Here is a 19,807-nt window from a genome sequence, read left to right as displayed (position 1 = left end):
GGCCGAGCCAGGGATGGTGGAGAGGGCAGGTGGCCAGCCTCCTCTGACCCTCTCGCTGGCCCCCTGCTCCAAGGCAGGGGCCCCACTACTTGGCAGAACTGGCAGAATGAAACCAAAAGGAGCACCAGGCTCCTGCTTCTCTCCCAGATGCAGCCTCCAGGCATCCACCTGTCAGGTTGCCCTAACTTTTCCTCACAGTGAAAAAGAACCTGGAGAAATTAACATCCCCTCCCAGACAACAGAAAAGTATTTGAGGGGGAAAAAAAAAGTTCCCCAGCAAAACAGGAAGAGCAGGAAGAGGGCAAGTTTGCACAGAGCTGGCTCCACTCTGCTGGGAGAGAAAAGAATACAGCCAGGAACTTTGTACTTCTTCTCATCTGTTTTGGATCTACCAGAAGAGGGAGGGTCCACCAGGACCTGGGGGCCAGAATCCTCCCTGGTTCTATCTGTCGTGGCTCAAGAGTCCTTTCTCCCAACCGTGGCCTTGACCACCTCCCCCGAGTACAGTCCTGCTGAACTTGCTGGGGACCACCAGCCTCAACAAGCCAGACTGTCGTTGAAGAGAGAAATAAATCATTCTACTTTGGTGTCTTGTAGCGAAACTTCATGTCTGCCCAGGCTAACTAGCCGACCAGGGGGACAGCCTCCTGGCCACCCCATGCTCACCCCTCTGTTAGAGGACCCGAGCTTGGAGACTCTAGGGACAGCTCTTTCATTTTTATCTACAGCCTTCTGCCTCCCTGGAGGCTGGGCTGTGGCTGATTTGAGAAGCAGCCACCACTTGGCACTCAGGACCTCTCCAACCACCCAAGGCTTTGCCACTGCGTCAGCCTTGCTGTGCCAGGCTCCTTCTCCTTTCACAGAGAGATCTCTCCCTGAGCTTCCTCACTGCCCTCAGAACAAGGCCCGAGCTCTCCTTCATGGCCTGTGAGACTTTGCATGTGGGGCCCCTGCCTTCCTGAAGACCTCAGCCTCCACTTCAGCCCACTGGCTTCCTCTGTCTCTCACATATGCCATGCATGTCCTTGCCTCAGGGCCTTTGCACTTGCCACTCCTTCTGCTTGGAAAACTCTTCTCCCAGATCGATGCAGTTGCCTCTGTTACCTTGTGCAGAGCTCATCTCAGATACAGCTCCTCTAAGGGCCTGCCCTGATCACCCTAGCTGAGCACCCCATCCACCCTCCCCGTTCCTCTCTACCATGTGACTTTCATCTTTTTATAACATATATCTGGCCTGAAAATCATCTTCTTATCTTGTGTGGTTGATGTCTGTCTGCTGTCCTCATAAGAACCTAAGCTTCTTGAGGGCAGGGGTCTATCTGTCTTTTCTCGGCCAGATCCCCAGCACCTAGACTAGTACTGGGTACTTGGTTGGCACTCAGTAAGTATTCATTGGCTGGCTATCCAGTGTCAGAACTGAGTGCTGTGTGGGACCCTGCCCTCAGGGAGATCATGCTTTATGGGAGGAGATGACAAGTGACCAAACAGAACTCTTCTTTGTTCCGAGAACGCTGCAAACACTCAACTGGGGCCAAGGAAGGCTGACCAGTTCTCCCTGGGGGATTAGATGTAGCTTCATATGGAAGAATACCCCAGGACTGAGTTTTGAAAGAGATGGAGGTGCTTCCCAGATGAATCAAAGGTCCAAATTAAAAAAAAAAAAAAAGCAGGGACTGTTCAGGAAACAGCAGGTAGTTGGATGAGACCAAAGGAGGGGGTGGTGCAGGATGGGGGCAGTGTGTGGTGACCATCAGGAAGGGCCCCTTCACAGGAGAAGGAGCTTGGGCTCCCTTCCAGAGACAGCAATGAGCCACTGAGAGGGGTTTTCTCCCCTTGATATTTTAGCTCCTTCCCATGTTGAAAAGTCTTAAATGGAGGAATGACTTGGTCAGAACTGCACTTCCAGAGATCCCTCTCCCAAAATTGGAGTTCCCTGTATCCCTTGCCCAAGTATGACTGTATTCAGGCACAGTTCCAAAAGTCTCTACTGCTTTCTTTCTAAAAATAGTTAGCCTTTCTTTGGGGGCACATAATTTCACAGCACAATGTTTCAGAAGGAACTCGTACATGTTTCAATTCTTTGGGACTCATATTGTCATCTGATCGCATGTCTTTTTCGTCCATCATTTTGTTAAGTCAAATTACATCACACGGCAGATCTCATCTGGAAGCAGGAGATGACGGACATCTAATAGACGTAGAATTTATGTTTTATTCATCTCAGCATCTTCCATGTTTGCATAGAAACCCAGTATCCTCAACAGTGAAGAGGAATAATAATAGTATCTACCTCAGAGGATTATTTTGAAGATTAAATTAGTTAATATCCTATGTAAAGACCTTGAAACATGATGAATGCCCTATAAGGTGTTTGGTGTTATTTTTGACCAACACAGTTTCAGTTTCTAGAACCGATCCAATAAACTAAGTTTCAGTGGAAGAGAGGCTTGTAAGTATGTATTTTGTGTGTGTGTGTGTGTGTGTGTGTGTGTGTCTCCATTTCTCTTCAGGTATGAGCTGGCCTGGGGCACATATATACACACACTCCCACTATCACGGAGCTCCAGGTGCCATACATATCCTCTCATTATCCTCACAAGAAACCTACAAGATTGGAATGGTTATCCCCATTTTACAGATGAAGAAAACTGAGGCTCAGAGGTTGACAGCTAAAAGTTGCACAGCTCACATCGCATCTGTTTGCACCTTTGTCTCTCTGTACACCTTAGTTCCTAGAGGGCAAAAAACTTCTCTTTACCATCTTTGCCTTCCCAGAGCCCAACAAGGGGAGGGAAAAGGACAACCAGTGAGGGTTTGCTGGGTCTGAATCCCCGCACACTTACTCCTGAAAACCCCTTCAATGGCCTACCCATGTATCCAACAAATATTTATTGAACGCCTTGTGGTGTTGGACCAAATCTCAGACCAAGGAAGAAGGGAAAGGACTTTCATTGAAGCTCTTGCTCCAGCTGACCCTCTACCTAGGAGGCCCTTCTCATTCTTCACTAGCAATCTCCTCTTCATCTTTCAAGTCCAAAGTTAAATGTTCCCACCTCTGAGGAGCCCACCTGGCCTCCCCTCCTCCAGGCAGTGGGCTGCTCCCCTACCTGGTATGATGGTTAATTTCATGTCAGCGTGCCTGGGCTACGGGATGCCCAGGTAGCTGGTGAACATTATTGTACACATGTCTGCATTAGATTCAGCAGACAGAGTAAAGAGAGCATCCTCACCAATGCGGACAGGCACCATGGTATCCATTGAGGCCCGAATAGAACCAAAAGGTGGAGGAATGGCAAATTCCTTCTCTTCCTGAGCTGGAACATCCATCTTCTCCTGCCCTCAGGCATTGGAGCTCCTGGTTGTCAGGGCTTCAGGCTCAGGGACTTATACCAGCAGCCTCCTGGTTCTCAGGCCTTATGCCGCTGGCTTTCCTGTTCTCCAGTTTGCAGACAGTTGACTTCTTGGGTCTCCATAACCGTGTGAACCAATTCCTACAATAAATCTCCTCTTATATATTTCTATATACATCCTATTGGTTCTGTTTCTCCGGAGAACTGTAACTAATACATCTAGACTCCTAAGGCATTTTTCACATACCGTTTGTGGTAAGTTGAATAATGCCCCACCCACCCAAAGATGTCCACATTCTAATCCCCAGAACCTATGAATACGATACCTTACATACCTTATATGTTACCCAGTGGTGGAAAGGACTCTGCAGATACGATTACAGTAAAGATGTCAAGATGGAGAGATTATCCTCAATTATTTGGGTGAGTCCAATGTAATTACAAAGGTTCTTACTTGAAGGAGGCAGGAGGTCAGTCAAGGGAAGGCAAAAGTAAAGATTGGAGGGATGCAGCCATGAGCCAAGGAATGCCAGCAGCTTCTAGAAGCTGGAAGAAGCAAGGAATGGATTCTCTCCTAGAGTCTCCAGAAGGAACCAGCCCTGAGGGTATCTTGACTTTAGCCCGATGACACGGATGCAGGACTTCTGACCTCCAGAACTGTAAGATAACACATCTATGTTAAGCCACTGAGTTTGTGGTAACTTGTTACAGCAGCCATAGAAATTAATAGACCTTTATTCCAGCATTAGTCACACTATATAGCAGATGCCTTCCTCACCCAAGTGTCCCTCACGCCTGGGGCACCTTTGTTTCTGACAGTCTAAAGCAAAGCCTTAAAAAGGGTTCACAAAAGCTGCTGAATGAACTAACAAATGGATTAATATTTTCCTGCTTCGTCCAGCTGCCTGTGTCCCTCAGGGTGAAAACACACGCGCACGCGCACGCACACGCACACTCAGCTCACCTGCCCGTCCACCCCCACCACCCCTGGGAGGGCAGCCCGGCACAAAGCTATTCTCAAGAGCATGTTGATTTTAAGGGGGAGGAGGATTTCTCCTAAGGTAATAACTGGACAAATCGGCAAAGATGCAGCAATGAGAAGCGGAAATATTTACGTGGTTGACTTGAAACCGCAAGAATTGGTGTTGTACCACAGAATGTAAAAATCCTCTTTTCTAATAAATAAGTAATGAGAGCAAGAGAAAACCGTGACCCTTACCACATCCCCATTCCTCTCCACCTCTGTCTCAGCCCCACCACAGACACTAAAATGATGGTGAAATCTGTACTGCATGACACCAAAAGAGGTCCACTTTATCTTAAGAGAGAAAAGCGGATTCCAGACACTATGAATGATACGATCCCATTTTGCTAAAAAGAAATAATTTAAATATATACGCTTAAATTCTGTATGTTTATCCAAAGGCTATACGTGCATGTATACGTGTGTTTATATAGGCAGAGGGCAGAGGCTGGGAGAAGATCCGTGAAGAGGTTAATGGTTTGATGGAGATTATAGACAGTTGCTTTTTTTTCTTCCTTTTAAAAAAATTTACAAAGAACAAGACTGTTGGTGAAACAAAAAATAAAGTTTAAGTAATTCAAAATAAAAGAAATGGACCGTTTTGTGTGGCAGGACAACTTTGTGTCCATTCCGGGACAGCTCAGGTCTCCCAGGCCCTCCCCAAATAGGAAGCTGGGGTCTGGTCTCTCGGTGAGCAATGGCGGAACCATTAGAGGAACTGTAGGCGGCAGGAGGGTGACGCGGCGAGGGGGCCTGGGAATCAGAAGACATACAGACGTGACGGCCAACGCCGCTTCTGCCGAATGACCCAAGGATGACCCGCTTTGGGCCCAATCTGGCATGTGGGGAGTCCGTTGTTACCCTGCGGCCTCTCTCCCACCCAATCCCCCACCGCCACATCGTCCTCACTGCGGTCTTCACCAGACCTCCTGGGTGAAGGCAGGTGCCGCCCAGGACCCTGGCTGAAACACAGACGCGTATGATCACCCTGGCCTTCCTCGGCCCTATTCACCGCCCCCGCTCCTTTCCTGCGGTGGAGTTTTTGTTTTAATTCATCTGAACTGGTTACAAAACCACACTCCCACGAACACATAAATAATGGATAAAAGGGGGGGGGGGCAATGTTTTAAAGAAATTCCCGCAGGGCCTGGCAAGGCAACAGCAAATGCATTTCTGCTGTATCATATTTAACTGTTTGCAAACTTCTGCTGGGAGGATGAGCAGCGGCTGCAGAGACTCTTCTGCCCTTCCCCGCCCGGTGCCAGGAGAGACTTGCAAGGCAAGGTTAAAAGGAGTGAAAAGCTGTCAGCTTTCAGGGGTCGAGAAGTTGGGGAGGAGAACGAGAAAATGTTCATAGGATTGCACTGCGCCCATCCCGGCTTCGCACAGGCCAAGCATCTCCGGGGTTCCTGGCCGCGGCTCCGAGTGCCAGGCGAGGCCCCTTTAAGAGCCAGCGCGCGCCCCCGCCCCGCGAGCGCTCACTTTCCCTAGCAACCGCCCCGAGGGAGGAGGAGGTCCTGGCAACGGCGCGCTGGCCCGGAGGGTCACGTGACGGCCCGCCGCTGGAACGCGAGCGCGCGCCCTGCCGCGCGCCCGTCCGCCGGGCCTGTGCGCTGCGGCGCGTGCGCGAGCGGTGCAGCACCGGCCGCGGGAGCAGGGAGTATTATGGGCTGTGGGTGCCGCTGAGCAAGATGGAGCTGTCTGCAGTGGGCGAGCGGGTCTTCGCGGCCGAATCCATCATCAAACGGCGGATCCGAAAGGTGAGCCGCCTCCCGGGGCGGGACGCCTCGCCCGGCAGCCGGTGCCCCGTTCCGCGGGCCATTGGGACGAAGCGGTCCAGCTAACCCGAGCTCTCTCGACCACCCCCGCGCCGTCGCCTCCTCGCGTCCCCGCATCCTCCCCACCCCCACTCCTCCCTTTTTTCTTCTCTGTTTTTTCAGGGACGCATCGAGTACCTGGTGAAATGGAAAGGGTGGGCTATCAAGTGAGTGTCACGGGGCCCAGGGGGAGGGGGAAGGGGAGGCAGCGGACACCGGGGCCTTTTTTTCCCCTGGGGGGTGCGCATATTTGCTCCCTTCCATGTGCCTTTGCTTCTCTGGTTTTCTTTTTTATTTTGTGCATGTGTAACTCGGCAGGTACAGCACTTGGGAGCCCGAGGAGAACATCCTGGACTCGCGGCTCATTGCAGCCTTCGAGCAGAAGTGAGTTTGGGAAGCTGGCAGGGGCGGCGGGGCCGAGGTTCGACTGGGGCGCCGCGCGGGGAAGTGGGAGAGCCGGGGAGGGTAGCGCGGAGTGGGGCCCGGGAAGGGGCTCTTTTTAATCTCTGGCTTTTCTCGGCCGCAGGGAGAGGGAGCGTGAGCTGTATGGGCCCAAGAAGAGGGGACCCAAACCCAAAACTTTCCTCCTGAAGGTAACCTGGCCCAGCCCCAGCAGCCCCCTCTCGGGCCCCTAGCCCGGGCGCAACACGGGGCCTGCAAGGGAGGGACAGATCCTCGAGCGCCCAGGCGGGCGGGCCTTTCCAGAGGGGGGCCCAGCTGGGCAGGGGGTGGTTGTGAGCCCCCGACGAGCCTCTGGCAGCTGGCACTGGCCAGCTCCAGCTTCAGCAAGAGGGGCCTGGGAATGGGGGGGGGTGGCGAGGTGGGAGGATGATCTTGCTGACAAAACCTGGGTCTGGGGATGCCAGCAGGAAGCTGGTGGCTAAGGCAGGTGGGGGCTGCCCACCTGAGGGGATGGCAGGGAGGTTGATCCTGCACGTGAGAGCCCTCATCTCTCCCAGCTTTGACCCGGTAGGGCTCTGCCTGAAATTGGAACCCAGGGGAAGAGTGAACGTGGTCTCCCTCATGGCAGAGAGCAGGGAGAGGCATTGGGGAGGCGGGTATCTGCCTCCCTGCTCCCACTGTCCTCTTTCTTTTAGGATTTGTTTTGCATGTGTCCCTTCCTGACAGAGGGATCCAACATGAATTTGATTTTAAATCACTTCACTTTTGAGTTTTATCACCCAGGCTGAGCCACTGGCTTTAGGGTTTGAGCCTGTCTCCCCCACTTCTGGATGTTTCTGGACGTTCTCATGAGGGTGGGAGTTGGGGAATAAAGGCATAGCACATTAGCCTCGGCAAGGGAGGAAGACCTAGCTCCAGAGGAAGCCATCTTAGAGTGTCTTGGTGTTTATTTTTTTGGTGAGAACGAACACAGTGTGGGACAGGGAAGGCAAGATGACCCAAGGTGGCAGGCAAGGCTGCAGGTGGGCCTCCCTGGGCAACTACAGTCTCCCCACCAGTCCCACTAGTACTGAGGTCTCAGGGCTCCTTCCCACCCCAAGAGCCTGTGACTGTGACTGTGACTGTGACTGTGGCATGGGAAGGGCAGGGAGGACTCTACAGAGAAGAGACTGGGCAGAATGCAGAACCTCAGAGTCTCCAGTTTGTCCAAAAGGCAGAAAGCCCAATGCAGGAGGGGCCTTTGTAGCCCCCTCATCCCCCAAAAGGATGGTGCATGTGTTAAGGTTTGCTTTGGACTTAAAGCAGAATTGAAAGAAAGAAGGGTTTCCAGAATTATGTATTTCTATGACTCTTGTCTCCAACCTGCGCACATCTTAGCTACCTTAACTCTTGATGCTTCTTAGGAGGGATGGGGCAGAGCAGCTGGAGGGCCAGTGGGCCGTGTGACAGCCTCTCAGCGCAGCTGGAGTGCCCTCTAGCGGTAAAGCGGGTAATGACCAGGAGCCTTGACTCAAAATGCTTTTATTTTGGATAGCTGTCATTCCTGAGCTGGCTGTGGGCCTAACACAGTGCTGAGCCCCTACGTAGATTCTTTTCTTTAAATCTCTTAACAACCCTATGAAGTGGGAGGTATTGTCCCCAGTGTTCAGATGAGAAAATCAAGGCCCAGAGAGGGGAAGTGATTTACTGAGCCCCTACCACTCAGCTTCCTGGCTTCATCATGTCTCCTTTTCTTAACCCTGTCCTTCAGAGTACACGTCAGGCTAAGGGGACAAGAGGGACACATACGCAGGAAACTATGAAGGCTGCAGAGTTGGTAGGGCAGGGGATGGAGAGGCAGATGAAAGGACCTTGATCTGGACCTTTAAAAACAGGTAGCATGAGAGTGATATAGATATTTGCAAGGGAGAGGGAGGGTATAGAACAAGTGGTAGAGCGTATGCTTAGCATACAGAAAGTGCTGGGTCAATCCCCAGTACTGCTTCCAAAAATAAACAAACGTTATTATCCCTCCCCAAAAAAGCTAAAAAAAAAGTAAATGGATATTTGCAAGGAGGTGATGGACCGACCTCAGCTTGGTCTGAACCCATACCTCTGTGAGTCACCAAGATGCAGTGTGTATAGTAAACAAATTATACACTCAGAGCATTTATTTTCTGTGGGGAACTATTCAGAAGAGAACAGGAGCCCAGACGGTAGGTTGCATTATCCCCATTTTATACATAGGAAAACTGAGGCCAGAGAGGATAAATAACTTGCCTTTGGTCACAGAGAGCCAGTGGTAGAGTCCAGGTCTTTAACCTCCCATGCTATCTCCATATAGTACATGCCATCCCCTCAGTGTTATGCCTGTCACCCAGTCAGTGCAATAAATGCATTGGCTGCATTGGCTGTGGATCCCATTTTTAATTTACAGGCAGACACAAGTCCCACCTTCAAAGAATTCTCAACCTGGGGAGGGGAGAGGAGGAGGAATTGTAAACCAGCCCCTTGTAAAAAATAACGTTTAGAAATTATGAAGTAAAAAATGTTTTTTGTAGAAAAGTTGGAAACTATAAATTAGAAAAAGATTACTGCTCATAAGCACCCCCTGGGATAGGTAAGTCCAGGTTATTTCTCAAGCGCTTGCTGTGTGCCAGGCACTGTGCTAAGCAGGTAACATATACTGTCTGGTGGTCGCAGGAGGCCCACCTAGCTGGGGTTTCATTCTGAATCTGATGTTTGCCTCACCTGCACTCTTCAGTCCCCAGGGACCACCCATCACTGTGGACTCTGGCAGGACCATAATTACAGAGGTCCCGGAGCTCAGGCTCAGTGTGCAGAGGGAATAAATGCTAACCCCTGGCGGGATCAGAAAGAGTGGGGAATCCTGCAAGCTCCCACGGGGATGAACCTGCAAAAAGCCCTTCTTGCCCGGCCAAGGAAAGGCTGGCTTTCCCCTGCCTTTGTCTGGGAAAGGGTGTGAGGGAACCGGCCCCTGGCTCCATTGCCTTGGAGCAGGAGGAGCTGGCAGCTCTGGCACAGGGCAGATTGGGCCCATGTGTACCACCACCTAGTGGCTGGAGGGATTGTTAAGCCATCCCAGGAGACTCCCCCCTCCCCCCAGCATGGCTGGGAGGACCATGTGGCAATAAAGTGTGCCTCTCCCACATTCTAAATGACATCCTCACTTATTCAGCACTTAAATCCGCAAACGCCTCTTCTGGGGCTGTGGTCTTGCCTGAGAGGTGTACAGGCTGCATTCCACGTACTGGCTAATCGTCCAGCACTGTGGGAATGGGAGGTAGAGAGACCCCCAAACCACAGATCCCACTTTTGGGGAGCTCACAGACTGACCTAGGGAATGTGGCCCTCCTCTCAGCCACTGCTTTCTCCCCCCTTGGATAGAGGCAGTCACTGCCTAACGGTCTCCCTTCCTCACCAGGACCCTGGGTGTCTGTACAGAACATAGACGGGTCATCCACCTCTGACCGCGGTCCAACCTTTGCTTTCAGTCCCTTGGCCACTCCATCCTCTTATCGCTGGGCTCTCTCTGCCTCCACTATTTGTCTTAGCACTGCCCCTTCAGCAGGCCTTCTGGGCCTCCACAGCCACCTGGGGCATAGTTGAGCTCAGGAAGGACAAGAGTTTTCTCTTACTTAGGCTTCATCCTCCAAGACTGGGCCCGGGCTCCCAGTCTGTGCTCCTCCGGACCCCGTACTTCCTCTGTTGCACTGAGTCACCCTTTGTGCTAATTGCCTGTTCCTTGTCTTCTCCATGGAGTGCAGCCCCCTGGAAGTAGAAACTGTGTGTGTTCCTAGCAGCCCCAGGCAGCTGGCACGTGACTCATTAGAACTTTCTTAGTGAAGGAAGGACTGGCCGTGGAGGATTGCTTATATGATCTGTGAGTCTCTTGCCCTGGACCTGGGGCCTCTGAGGGCCCTGCCACACACCCTGCATCTTCCAGCAGGCAGCTGGTGAGCCGCTGCAGAGTCCAGAGTCTTTACTGATTTCACACCTGGGAGTTAGCGCAGCTGGGCCCGGGAACCTGGGACAGCATCCCTTGCTCCCCACAGACTTCTGCTCAGCCATCCTGCCCCCAGGCCACCCTGGCACAGAGAATATGAAGTGGTGGATCCCACCTCTTGGTCCATCTCCACCAAGCCCATGTCTACTGGGGTGGATGCCAACCAGGCTTTAGGTGTTGGCTTTGGAATCTGTTGGCACTGATTTGCTCGGACCCAGGCCCTGAGCCAGACCCTGGGCAGACTGATGAATCAGACCTAGGAAGGGAAGTGCAAGGGGCTGGGAGCATAGAAGAGGGGCCAAGGGTCTGCCCAGAGCTGATGACGAGCTGAGGAGACACGTCTGAGCTGGAGGGGCAGCCTGTTCAAAGGCAGAGAAAGAGCACAGGGCATTTGCAAATGGGTTCATGGGGTGGAGGGTGGGGTGGAGCAGGGAGGGACCTCCTTCTCCTTTCTGGCACCAATCATTGGTCTGTGGAGTGCCAGGCTGGGATCTTTCTCAGAGTAGGGTTGGTCAGCGTCCTGGTTATTGACACTTCTATGTCTGCAAGGGCAGCGCCCCACTGGTCTGCCCCCAGGGCCCACAGCCAGGCTTCCAACTTAGTTGTCTTGGAGTTGGGCCTGGATGAGAGCCTGACTTGCCCTCCAGCCCTACACTCCTGAATCAGTTTACTTTTATCGCTGAGAGGGGGTCGTGAGTACTACTGATTTCTGTTATGTGCTGTCAGGATGGCTTCATGAAACCATACTTGGGGATGGCTGGCGGGCGCAGGGGTGTGCGTGGGGGGTCAGCGGGCAGCCGAGCCCGCACCTACGGCCTCCCTCTGTCCCGCAGGCGCGGGCCCAGGCAGAGGCCCTCCGCATCAGTGATGTCCATTTCTCCGTCAAGCCGAGCGCCAGCGCCTCCTCGCCCAAGCTGCATTCCAGCGCTGCCGTGCACCGGCTCAAGAAGGACATCCGCCGCTGCCACCGCATGTCCCGCCGCCCCCTCCCCCGCCCAGACCCCCAGGGGGGCAGCCCCGGCCTGCGCCCGCCCATCTCACCCTTCTCCGAGACCGTGCGTATCATCAATCGCAAGGTCAAGCCGCGGGAGCCCAAGCGGAACCGCATCATCCTGAACCTGAAGGTGATCGACAAGGGCGCGGGCGGAGGCGGCGCCGGGCAGGGGGCTGGGGCCCTCGCTCGCCCCAAAGTCCCCTCGCGGAACCGCGTCATCGGCAAGAGCAAGAAGTTCAGCGAGAGTATCCTGCGCACCCAGATCCGCCACGTGAAGTTTGGCGCCTTCGCGCTGTACAATAAGCCGCCGCCGGGCCCTCTGCCGCCCCCGCCAGCCGGCAAGGCCGACATCTCCGCGTCCCCCGGCCCGGGGCTGCTCCTGGCGGCCCCCAGCGCCCCCTTCGACGCCCACAGCTCCAGCTCCTCCGGCTGCCCCTCGCCAGCCCCGCAGTCCTCCTCCGACCCGGATGATGCGCCCCCCAAGCTGCTACCGGAGACCACCAACCCATCTGCTTCCGATTGGCGGGAGCCCGAGGTGCTTGACCTGTCCATCTCTCCGGAGGCTGCAGCCACCAGTAAGCGGGCGCCTCCCGATGGCACTGTGGCTGCCAGCCAGGCCCTTCCCGCCGCCCCTGAGCCTGCCGGTGCTGCCTCCGAGCCCGAGGCTGGGGACTGGCGCCCTGAGATGTCACCTTGTTCCAACGTGGTCGTCACTGATGTCACCAGCAACCTCCTGACGGTTACTATCAAGGAATTCTGCAACCCTGAGGATTTCGAGAAGGTGGCTGCTGGGGTAGCAGGCGCTGCAGCGGTGGGTGGCAGCAGTGGGGTGAGCAAGTGAGGGGGCTCCACTAAGGAGGGGGGCTTGGGGGGGGCCCTCCTGCCCAAAGTCATACTCTTGCTCCCGCCCCTGCCCCCAACTCAGACAACCCTGCCTGTGCTTTGCTTGTTTCGAATGGCTCGGTGTTGACCCCGGGATGGGGCTGGGGGCTGAAGCCCAATGGGAGGGGCAGTCCTAGAAAGGGTTGAGGCTAGGGTGGGGCCAGGGCACTGGGAAGTCCTCCTTGTCTCTAGGCACCCTCCCTGCCCATGCACAGTGGGGCCTGCTGTGTGGCTCCTGGGGAGCCCCAGAACCTGGGGTTCAGCTGCCCCCTCCACATCCCACCCTGTCTCCCCAGCTTGCTTCCGGCTCTCGCACACAGCATCTGATTTCTCGGTGCTAACCCGGCAGCTGCGGGGCCCCTTAGAGGACCCCATTCTAGCATGGGCACCGTCCCTCTCCTTTCTCCAGATGCCTGGGCAGGAGGGGCAGGGATGGGAAACCAGACAGAGGCTGAGGTGAAGCCGGCCTTGGCCCCTTCCCCTACATCAACAAGGGCCCACTTTTGGGCAAGACCCAATCAGGCCCCCTTGGGCCCCACCCACCCATCTCTTTCCCTCTGGAAGGTCAGAGGAATTGGCACGGACCTCACCTGCTGCAGCCTCCCAGCATCTAAAGGCCCTTCAGTTCTTGACCAAAGGTGCTACCACAACCCACTGCGCAGACTTCCGACTGCGTGTGTGTCTGCCGCCCTTGGCGCATCTGCGTGTGTCCGTGTGTGCATTGGGCACTGGGCCCAGGCTCTCCAGGCTGCGCCCTTTAGGGTTCTTTAGGATAGGGTTGTCAAATTGAAGGCCTGGACCTTCCTTTGCCATCAGCAGGGCCTGGGACCTGGCCCGGGTCGGAGGAGTTTGCTGTGGACGCTGACCCTCCTGGGCCGCTTGTGCAGGGGGTGCGTGCCCCACGCCCTTCCCCTGTGGGGTGGTCAGCCCACCCTGTCGGGTCTTGGCTACAAATGTGGCATGGTGGGGCCTAAGGCAGAGGGGAGACGCCCATCACAAGCTTCACCTTCCTCCTGGGTGTTCGGGGGGAGGAGGAAGCCTGGACATCGTTCAGTGGGTCGCTGGTTTCTCCAGCCCCCCGTCTCTTGCTTCTGACCGCCGAGGCTTTCTCACAACCCAGCCTGCTCTAAGCAGAGGGAGGCCTCGTGCCCCGGGCAGCTTCTCTTTCCCGCTGCTGCCAGGTAGCTGAGGTGTCCATGGCAGTGGCAGAGACCAAAGCCCCAGTTTTAGGCTGGGCACTGGAAGGGTAGGCAGGCCAAAAGGGGGACGGAAGATGGGGCCTGTGTCCTTCAGGAGGGCAACTGTGTGCTGGACCAGGGGCCTGGTGCACAGGGGAGGCAGCCCTGCCAGCCAGCCCTGGGACTCTGCCCGGGCTCAGTTTGGCATGAGTGGCAGGTCTTTGCTGGAGCTGGCTTCCTGGTGTCTCAGCTCAGAACGCGGATGGCAAAAGGAGGGGGCAGAAAGGGAATTCAATTCGGTAACAAACGCCTTGGTCCTAAGCACGGGAGAACTCTTTCTTCTGAATCTCTCTGCCAGGGGCCACGGCAAGGCCCCGTCCCTCCCCACCCTGGGATGGAGGACTAGGGCCCTCACAGGGTTTGGGGGGCTGGCACTCCTGGACCCCTCCCCACCCTGCCCTTTGTGTTGGCTCTGTGGCCGTCCAAGTGCCAATTGGCTTTCCCCCAAATAAGGGCTGGTATTTCTCCTCTGTCCTTAGAGGTGATTTCCCCCCGACCCCTACCCCAGGTGAGCATCCACCTGGGTGCCAGTTACAGGTGTTTCCAGAGACCATAGAAATGTGTTTTCCTGAGAGTCCATGTCATTCGTGACCTTTTTGTAAAGAAGTTGTGTTTTCAGAGGTGATTTTATGACAGGAAAGTGAAAGAGTTAGTTTTGCAAAAAACAGAAAAAACAAAAAAAGAGGAAAAAAAGAAAAAAGAAATAGAAAAAAATATTGTGGGATTCCTATGGGTTTGGGGGGGTGGGGAGAAAGATATTTAAAGAAAAACTAGTAACGCAGTGATTGCACAGGTGAGGCGGCAATGTTGTTAGGACGTGGCTAGAGGCCCAGGCCCAGCTGGGAGGGCCCAGGGGTGAAGGCAGCTGCCCTCCTTCCTTGCTGGGCCCAGATTCCACATCTGTTTTCGCTCAAAGGGAAGGATGACCCCTCATCCCAAGGGAACTTGCCAGAAGCTGCAGGAGCTGGGCAGACAGTGCTGAGATTTGGGGAGGTTGGGGTCCACAGGAGTCCTACTATAGCCGGGACCCATCGTTGGTGACTTTCTCCAGGAAGGCTGGTGAGCAGGTGCAGTTGGGTTCCTTGCCCTTTGCCAGCCTATTGGGCCATCTGGTCCCTCCACGGCCACCCCATGAGGGAATCTCCCTCCCCATCACCCCAAAGACCATGATACCCCTGAGCTTCCCTAGCCAGGTGGGGGATGCAGGCTTCAGGAAGACAGGAGCTGTGGACTCTGGGAGAATCTTCGGTGGTGATCATAGGGGGCTGGGGGTAACCACAGAGAGAGGAAGTGCCCACACCTTCTGTTTCCACAGGCGGGTCGCTGCCCTTGACTCCCAGGTGGGCAGCTCCCCTGGGGGGGCCTGAGTGGGCACCAGGTCAAGAGCAAGCAGAGCCCGCCTTACCTCTCTCCCAGGGTGGCTCTGAACGGGGTCCCACAGCCCCCACCCCCCAACTCTTGCACAGATCAGCCTCCCATGGGCCCTTCCTCCCCCATTGCTGCTTTTCCGTTTGCCTAATTACCAAGCAGAAGTTGCAGTCTGGTTTGCTTTATTTTTATATGTGAAATATCCCCTCAAAGCCTAATCTCTCCCCATGTTGAATATTGGTTGAGGTCATCTCCCCTTAGTGCCACCCTCTCCCCACCCCCATGTCATAGGAAACAGATGAGGTCTGGTGTCTCTAGTTTGAGATGGGAAGTTGGGGCCCCTCCTGGTCTCGTTCCCCTCTCGGATCCTCAGTTTGCCCTTCTGTGAAATGGGTGTATTGGGCGGCAAGGCCTTTTCATAGAGCGCTGCTGGTGTCTAGGCAGCTGCTGAAGATTAGATGGTGGTTGAGGTTGCTGGCACTGGGGCCTCCAACCTCCCACAGCACCCTTTCATTCTCACCCTGCAAAATGGTCATGGTCAGAATGGGCTGAGCCCTCCTCTGCTCCGAAAAGAGGTGATGATCAAGTCCCCAACCTCAGTGTGAGGCAGGCAGAGTGGGAGGGGTCATCCTACTTAAAAGACCAAGAAACGGGCTCTGAGAGGCCAAACCGCTTCCCTGGAGTGAAGAGCCCAGCTGCTCTGGCCTTTGGAGGAAAACCTCTTGGGGGGTGGGGGCCAGAAGCCCCTGCAAAGCCTGGGGCATACCCCTGAGCCAGGTGCCTCTGGGCAAGCGGTCAGCCCAGTGGAGGAAACCGTTAGCTCGGGGAGCTGGGCTGCCACCAGCCTTTCTAGCCTCTGGGGGGACCCAAGTGGACACACCGTCTTTCCTACCTTTGGGGATTTATGTTGGTTTTTCCGGTGTGTTTTGTTTTGTTTTGTTTTGTTTTTGCACTTGGCCCACGCAGGACAGTGGAGCCCGCCTGGTCACTCCCACTTTCGGGCTCCCATGCACTAGCCCAAGGCAGCCTCTTGGGGGCTTGTATGGTTTAAGGAATCACTTTTGAAAAAAGAAAAAAAAAGGAAAGTGTTTAAAGGTTTTCGTTGTTTTCTCTGTCTGCATCTCCTCTCAGATTCAGAAAGCCCAGAATCAGGAGCGAAAGCTCCAGGAGAGGGTCTTCCCAGCCTGACCCCATCTTCCTGACAGTCCACGAGACGCCAGAATAGGGGGACAGGCTGGGTGGGGACTGAGGACCCTGCCTCCCAGGCCTCCCTCTCCATGCCTTGAAGGACTCAGCATCCTACTCCAACAGTGAGTGAGCGCCTACTGTATGCAGAGCTTCGGCTAGGCCAAGGGGAGTTGGTGGTCTAACAAGAGACCCCTTGCAAGAGGCCAAGGTAGAGGGAACCAGGGGTTCTGGGGCCTGCCCCTGCTGTTGGGCAGAGTAGAGATGGAGACTTCTTGTTGTTGGTTTTAATTTAAAAACACAAAGGCCTAAAGGAATGTATCTTATAATTTTTTTAATTTTTTAAAAGCTCATTTAATGAATTGTGCACGAATGAATTCTATATATATAAAATATACATATATAGCTCTATATTTGGGGAGGGGCACTGTCTCTTTTTTTCTCTCTCTCATTTTAAAAATGAAGTGTTGTTGCCTTTGTCTGTGGTTCAACCATCCAGCTCCCAGCTGGCTAAACTTTGCCTCCAGTGGTTCAAGACAGGAAACTAGTAGGGTAAGCAGGAGTCCAGAAACGGAGATGCCACCCCAGGGTGGGGCCGGGTTCTGGTCCACCTGCCTGGCTCCCAGAGGCTGTGGGTGGCGAAGACAGGTTGTGTTGTCGGGTGTGGGTTTTGGTTCTGTTCTGGATTTGGTTGTTTCTGGGCCGGGGGTGGGGGGTCTGTACTGATTACTCTCGTCTTGTACGTTTTGTTCTGCTGCTCTTCAATATTGTATCAATGCCAGGAAGGGGGCGTGAAAAGCCTCTTTTGCCCCCCAAATAAATTGTCACATTCCGAAGCTAATGTCTAGCCCCCGGGTCTGTCTCATTTCTTCCGGCCGGGACCACAATCTTTAGAAAGCATCGGGCCCTGCCCTTCCCGGTGCAATGAGGATGGGGGTTGCGGCTGACCAGCTCCCGGCCCGTTTCCGAGCTCCCCACCTCCCACACCGCCTCCACCTCGCACCGTGCAAGTGAGCTGCACTTGAGGGGAGCTCGCTACACAGCTACACCAAGGTGCTTGCCACTTCTTAGAACCTGGAGCCTACCTGGTAGGTGGGCATGTGGGAGGGGCGGGGGTCCCTCGACACAGCACCCACAGATAGCGGGGTCCCAGGGGCTGGGTCCCTAACAAGCCAGTCATCACAGAGCCTAGGAGGGAGCAGTCTGGGTGGGGGCACTGGCTCCCCCTGCCAGTCGTTCCACAGCTAGGCACAGCGTTTTTTGCTAACAAGGAGCTGCTTCAGTTCCCAGAAACATTTGTTTTCTGGGTGCTTGTGCGCCTTCTCTCATCAGACGAGCAGCCTCGAGGAGCAGGTAGGATGCCCACAGGGGTCCAAAGGCGGCAGCCCTGGGTAAACTCCTGTATCTTCCTCAAGGGCCCACCGCTCAGCCCACGAGCTGCACCTCCGTACCTCCATGGCCGCCCGTTTGCCAGTCCTCCCCCTCCTCACCACCCCTGCCCTCTTGTGAAACCCCCAGGTCTTGCCTTTCCAATGTCTCCCCACCCTGCACCCCTCGACCCCGCCAGTCCTGATCCTATCTCCTTTTGCAAAACATCCCTGATTGGAGGCTCCATCCTTCCTGCACCTCCCCCACCTCTTTTGCAGGAGTGTCACAGGGGCCTGGCAGCCCTGCCCCCGCCTGCAGGGAGCCCACTGCCCTCAGGGTTGTGTCCCAAGTCTTCCTGCCCCAACACACGCTCCCCAGGTGCGCTCCGCCACCTGAGCGCCCTCTCCAGTACTGGCCTGTGGTCTTGGCCCTCCTGCCCCTAGAGGTGGACCAGCTCAGTTCCTGACACATGGTGGGCCCTTGATTCACCTTCTCCCTGTCACCAAGCTCGGTCCTTTTCCTTTACTAACACAGTCAGTGAGGCTTGGTCATGGCTGAGCGGTAAACCTGGGGTCCCAATGCGACCCATCCAGCTGGCCCTGGGCACTGGCCCTGGGTCAGCAGGTCAAACGGAAGTGTGTCCCTGTCTGCAGCTGGTCATGGATACAGACGCCAGGCGGGGAGGTGAGAAGGTGGGGAGGGGGTTGGAATCCAGGGTGAGGTCAGGACTGGCTTCTGTGGCACCAACTCCATGGCACCCCACCTTGTCATCTAGCCGGCTCAGTGTTCTGTTCTCCCAGAATCCTCATTCGGTACTTACTTAAACATCATGAGTTAGCACACTTACTGCACGTCGAGCACCAGTGAGCCCCTTCTGTCCCCTCTCCCACCCCAGCCACCCTCCCCAGTCCCCAGGAATGAGCCACTATCACGGGGGAGGGGCCGGGAGTGACACAGCAGAGTGGGGCTTCTGTCCAGCACATCTCTGTGCCTCCCCCATCTCTTTGGGACTGAGAAACGGGGGCTGCTCTTGTGAGGTGGGTGTGTTCAGAGACTGGCGTCACGACTGTCCCTTATCACAAGTCCTGCATGCCATCTCTCAGCAGCTACGCCTGCTTACTAGTTGTGGGTGAATGAGTGTGACATGGCAGCTTAAGGAAGATCAGTGGGTTTGTGAAGAGGGCCACGCAAGACCACATGACTCAGCTCAGGGAGCCTGCCGCCCCGTCTTAAGTGGGTCCAGGCGCCGTACACACAGCCACTGCTCGTGTCACAGGCTGGTCTGCCAGGTGGTGCCCGACCCAGCCCGACCCCTCACCTCCCCTGTTCCTGGGCCTCACCAGGGGCATGTGTCAGCCATGGGGTGAAGCTCAGGATTTGGGGCAAAGCAAGGAGTAGGGGTTGAGATGGGGTGAGAATGACAATTTTGCAAAATTATGCAGTTGTTTTTTAGAAGCTGAAAAGTGTAATTTTTTTTTTTTGGTCCTTTTTGAGCTGTACCGGAATTGAAGAGGGGGTCAGGGTGGCAGCATCCAAACAGCGAGCCCCCTTAAGCCAGATTACAGGCCTGTGTGCCCATCTACACCCTCTTTGTTCAGGCTGCTGGCTTCAGAGAGTTCACACTTCACAAAGGCCCCTGACTAGGAGAGGCTGAGCACAAAGACAACTCACCCACAGGGCGAGGCCTTGAAGGGAGCAGCAGGTGAGTGTCCATGCACTCTGAGCATCAGTCATCAGAGAAGGGACAAAGGCCATGACTTGAAATCACCCCATGAACTATAATGAGGCCTGGATGTGGCTGAGGCGATGGGGTTGACAGGAAGTGGCCAGAAAGATTAGACTTTTGTAAATTTGGGGGTTGGCTTTGAGTGCTTGTGAGAGGGACCTTCTGAAAACCTCCTGGGTATCTAGTGTAGGCAAAGGAATGGGTGTTGGTGCCACTTATGGGCTGGGGAACCAGCAGAGGAGTCAGACTGGTAGGGAGGTGAATGCAATCTGGGACACACCTTGGGTGTGAATCAGGCGGAGGGTCCAGGAGGAATTTTCACCCACAGATTTGAGGTTCAGAGTGAGTTCCTGTCCTCTCAGGCACTCCTGGAGAAATCTACCCCTTGGCTGAAGAGTCTTTGCCCGTTCGGTGCACCTCACCTCTGAGATGACTGGTCACCAGACA

The 19,807-nt window shown here is 54.8% G+C and overlaps 1 protein-coding gene across 1 annotated transcript; it reads left to right on the top strand.

Annotated features, from left to right (window-relative positions):
- The first annotated feature begins 5,973 nt into the window (after positions 1-5,973).
- CBX6 (chromobox 6) lies at positions 5,974-17,113 on the top strand. The gene is made up of 5 exons (XM_032492276.1): positions 5,974-6,134; positions 6,315-6,358; positions 6,510-6,575; positions 6,718-6,784; positions 11,433-17,113. Exons 1-5 carry the CDS (start codon positions 6,066-6,068, stop codon positions 12,432-12,434), a joined length of 1,248 nt encoding a protein of 415 aa, XP_032348167.1. The 5' UTR covers positions 5,974-6,065; the 3' UTR covers positions 12,435-17,113.
- Positions 17,114-19,807: the final 2,694 nt, after the last annotated feature.

Source organism: Camelus ferus, chromosome 12, assembly GCF_009834535.1.
Source record: "Camelus ferus isolate YT-003-E chromosome 12, BCGSAC_Cfer_1.0, whole genome shotgun sequence".
Lineage (NCBI taxonomy): Eukaryota > Metazoa > Chordata > Mammalia > Artiodactyla > Camelidae > Camelus > Camelus ferus.
The sequence above is the reverse complement of the archived record's forward strand: the minus strand, read 5'-3'. Positions and strand labels throughout refer to the sequence as shown.

Excerpts from the sequence above, each read along its gene's own strand:
- CBX6 (XM_032492276.1), top strand. The coding sequence starts at position 6,066 with ATGGAGCTGTCTGCAGTGGGCGAGCGGGTCTTCGCGGCCGAATCCATC. Across the intron at positions 6,135-6,314 it reads TCAAACGGCGGATCCGAAAG|GGACGCATCGAGTACCTGGT; the intron begins GTGAGCCGCCTC and ends CTGTTTTTTCAG. Across the intron at positions 6,576-6,717 it reads ATTGCAGCCTTCGAGCAGAA|GGAGAGGGAGCGTGAGCTGT; the intron begins GTGAGTTTGGGA and ends TCTCGGCCGCAG.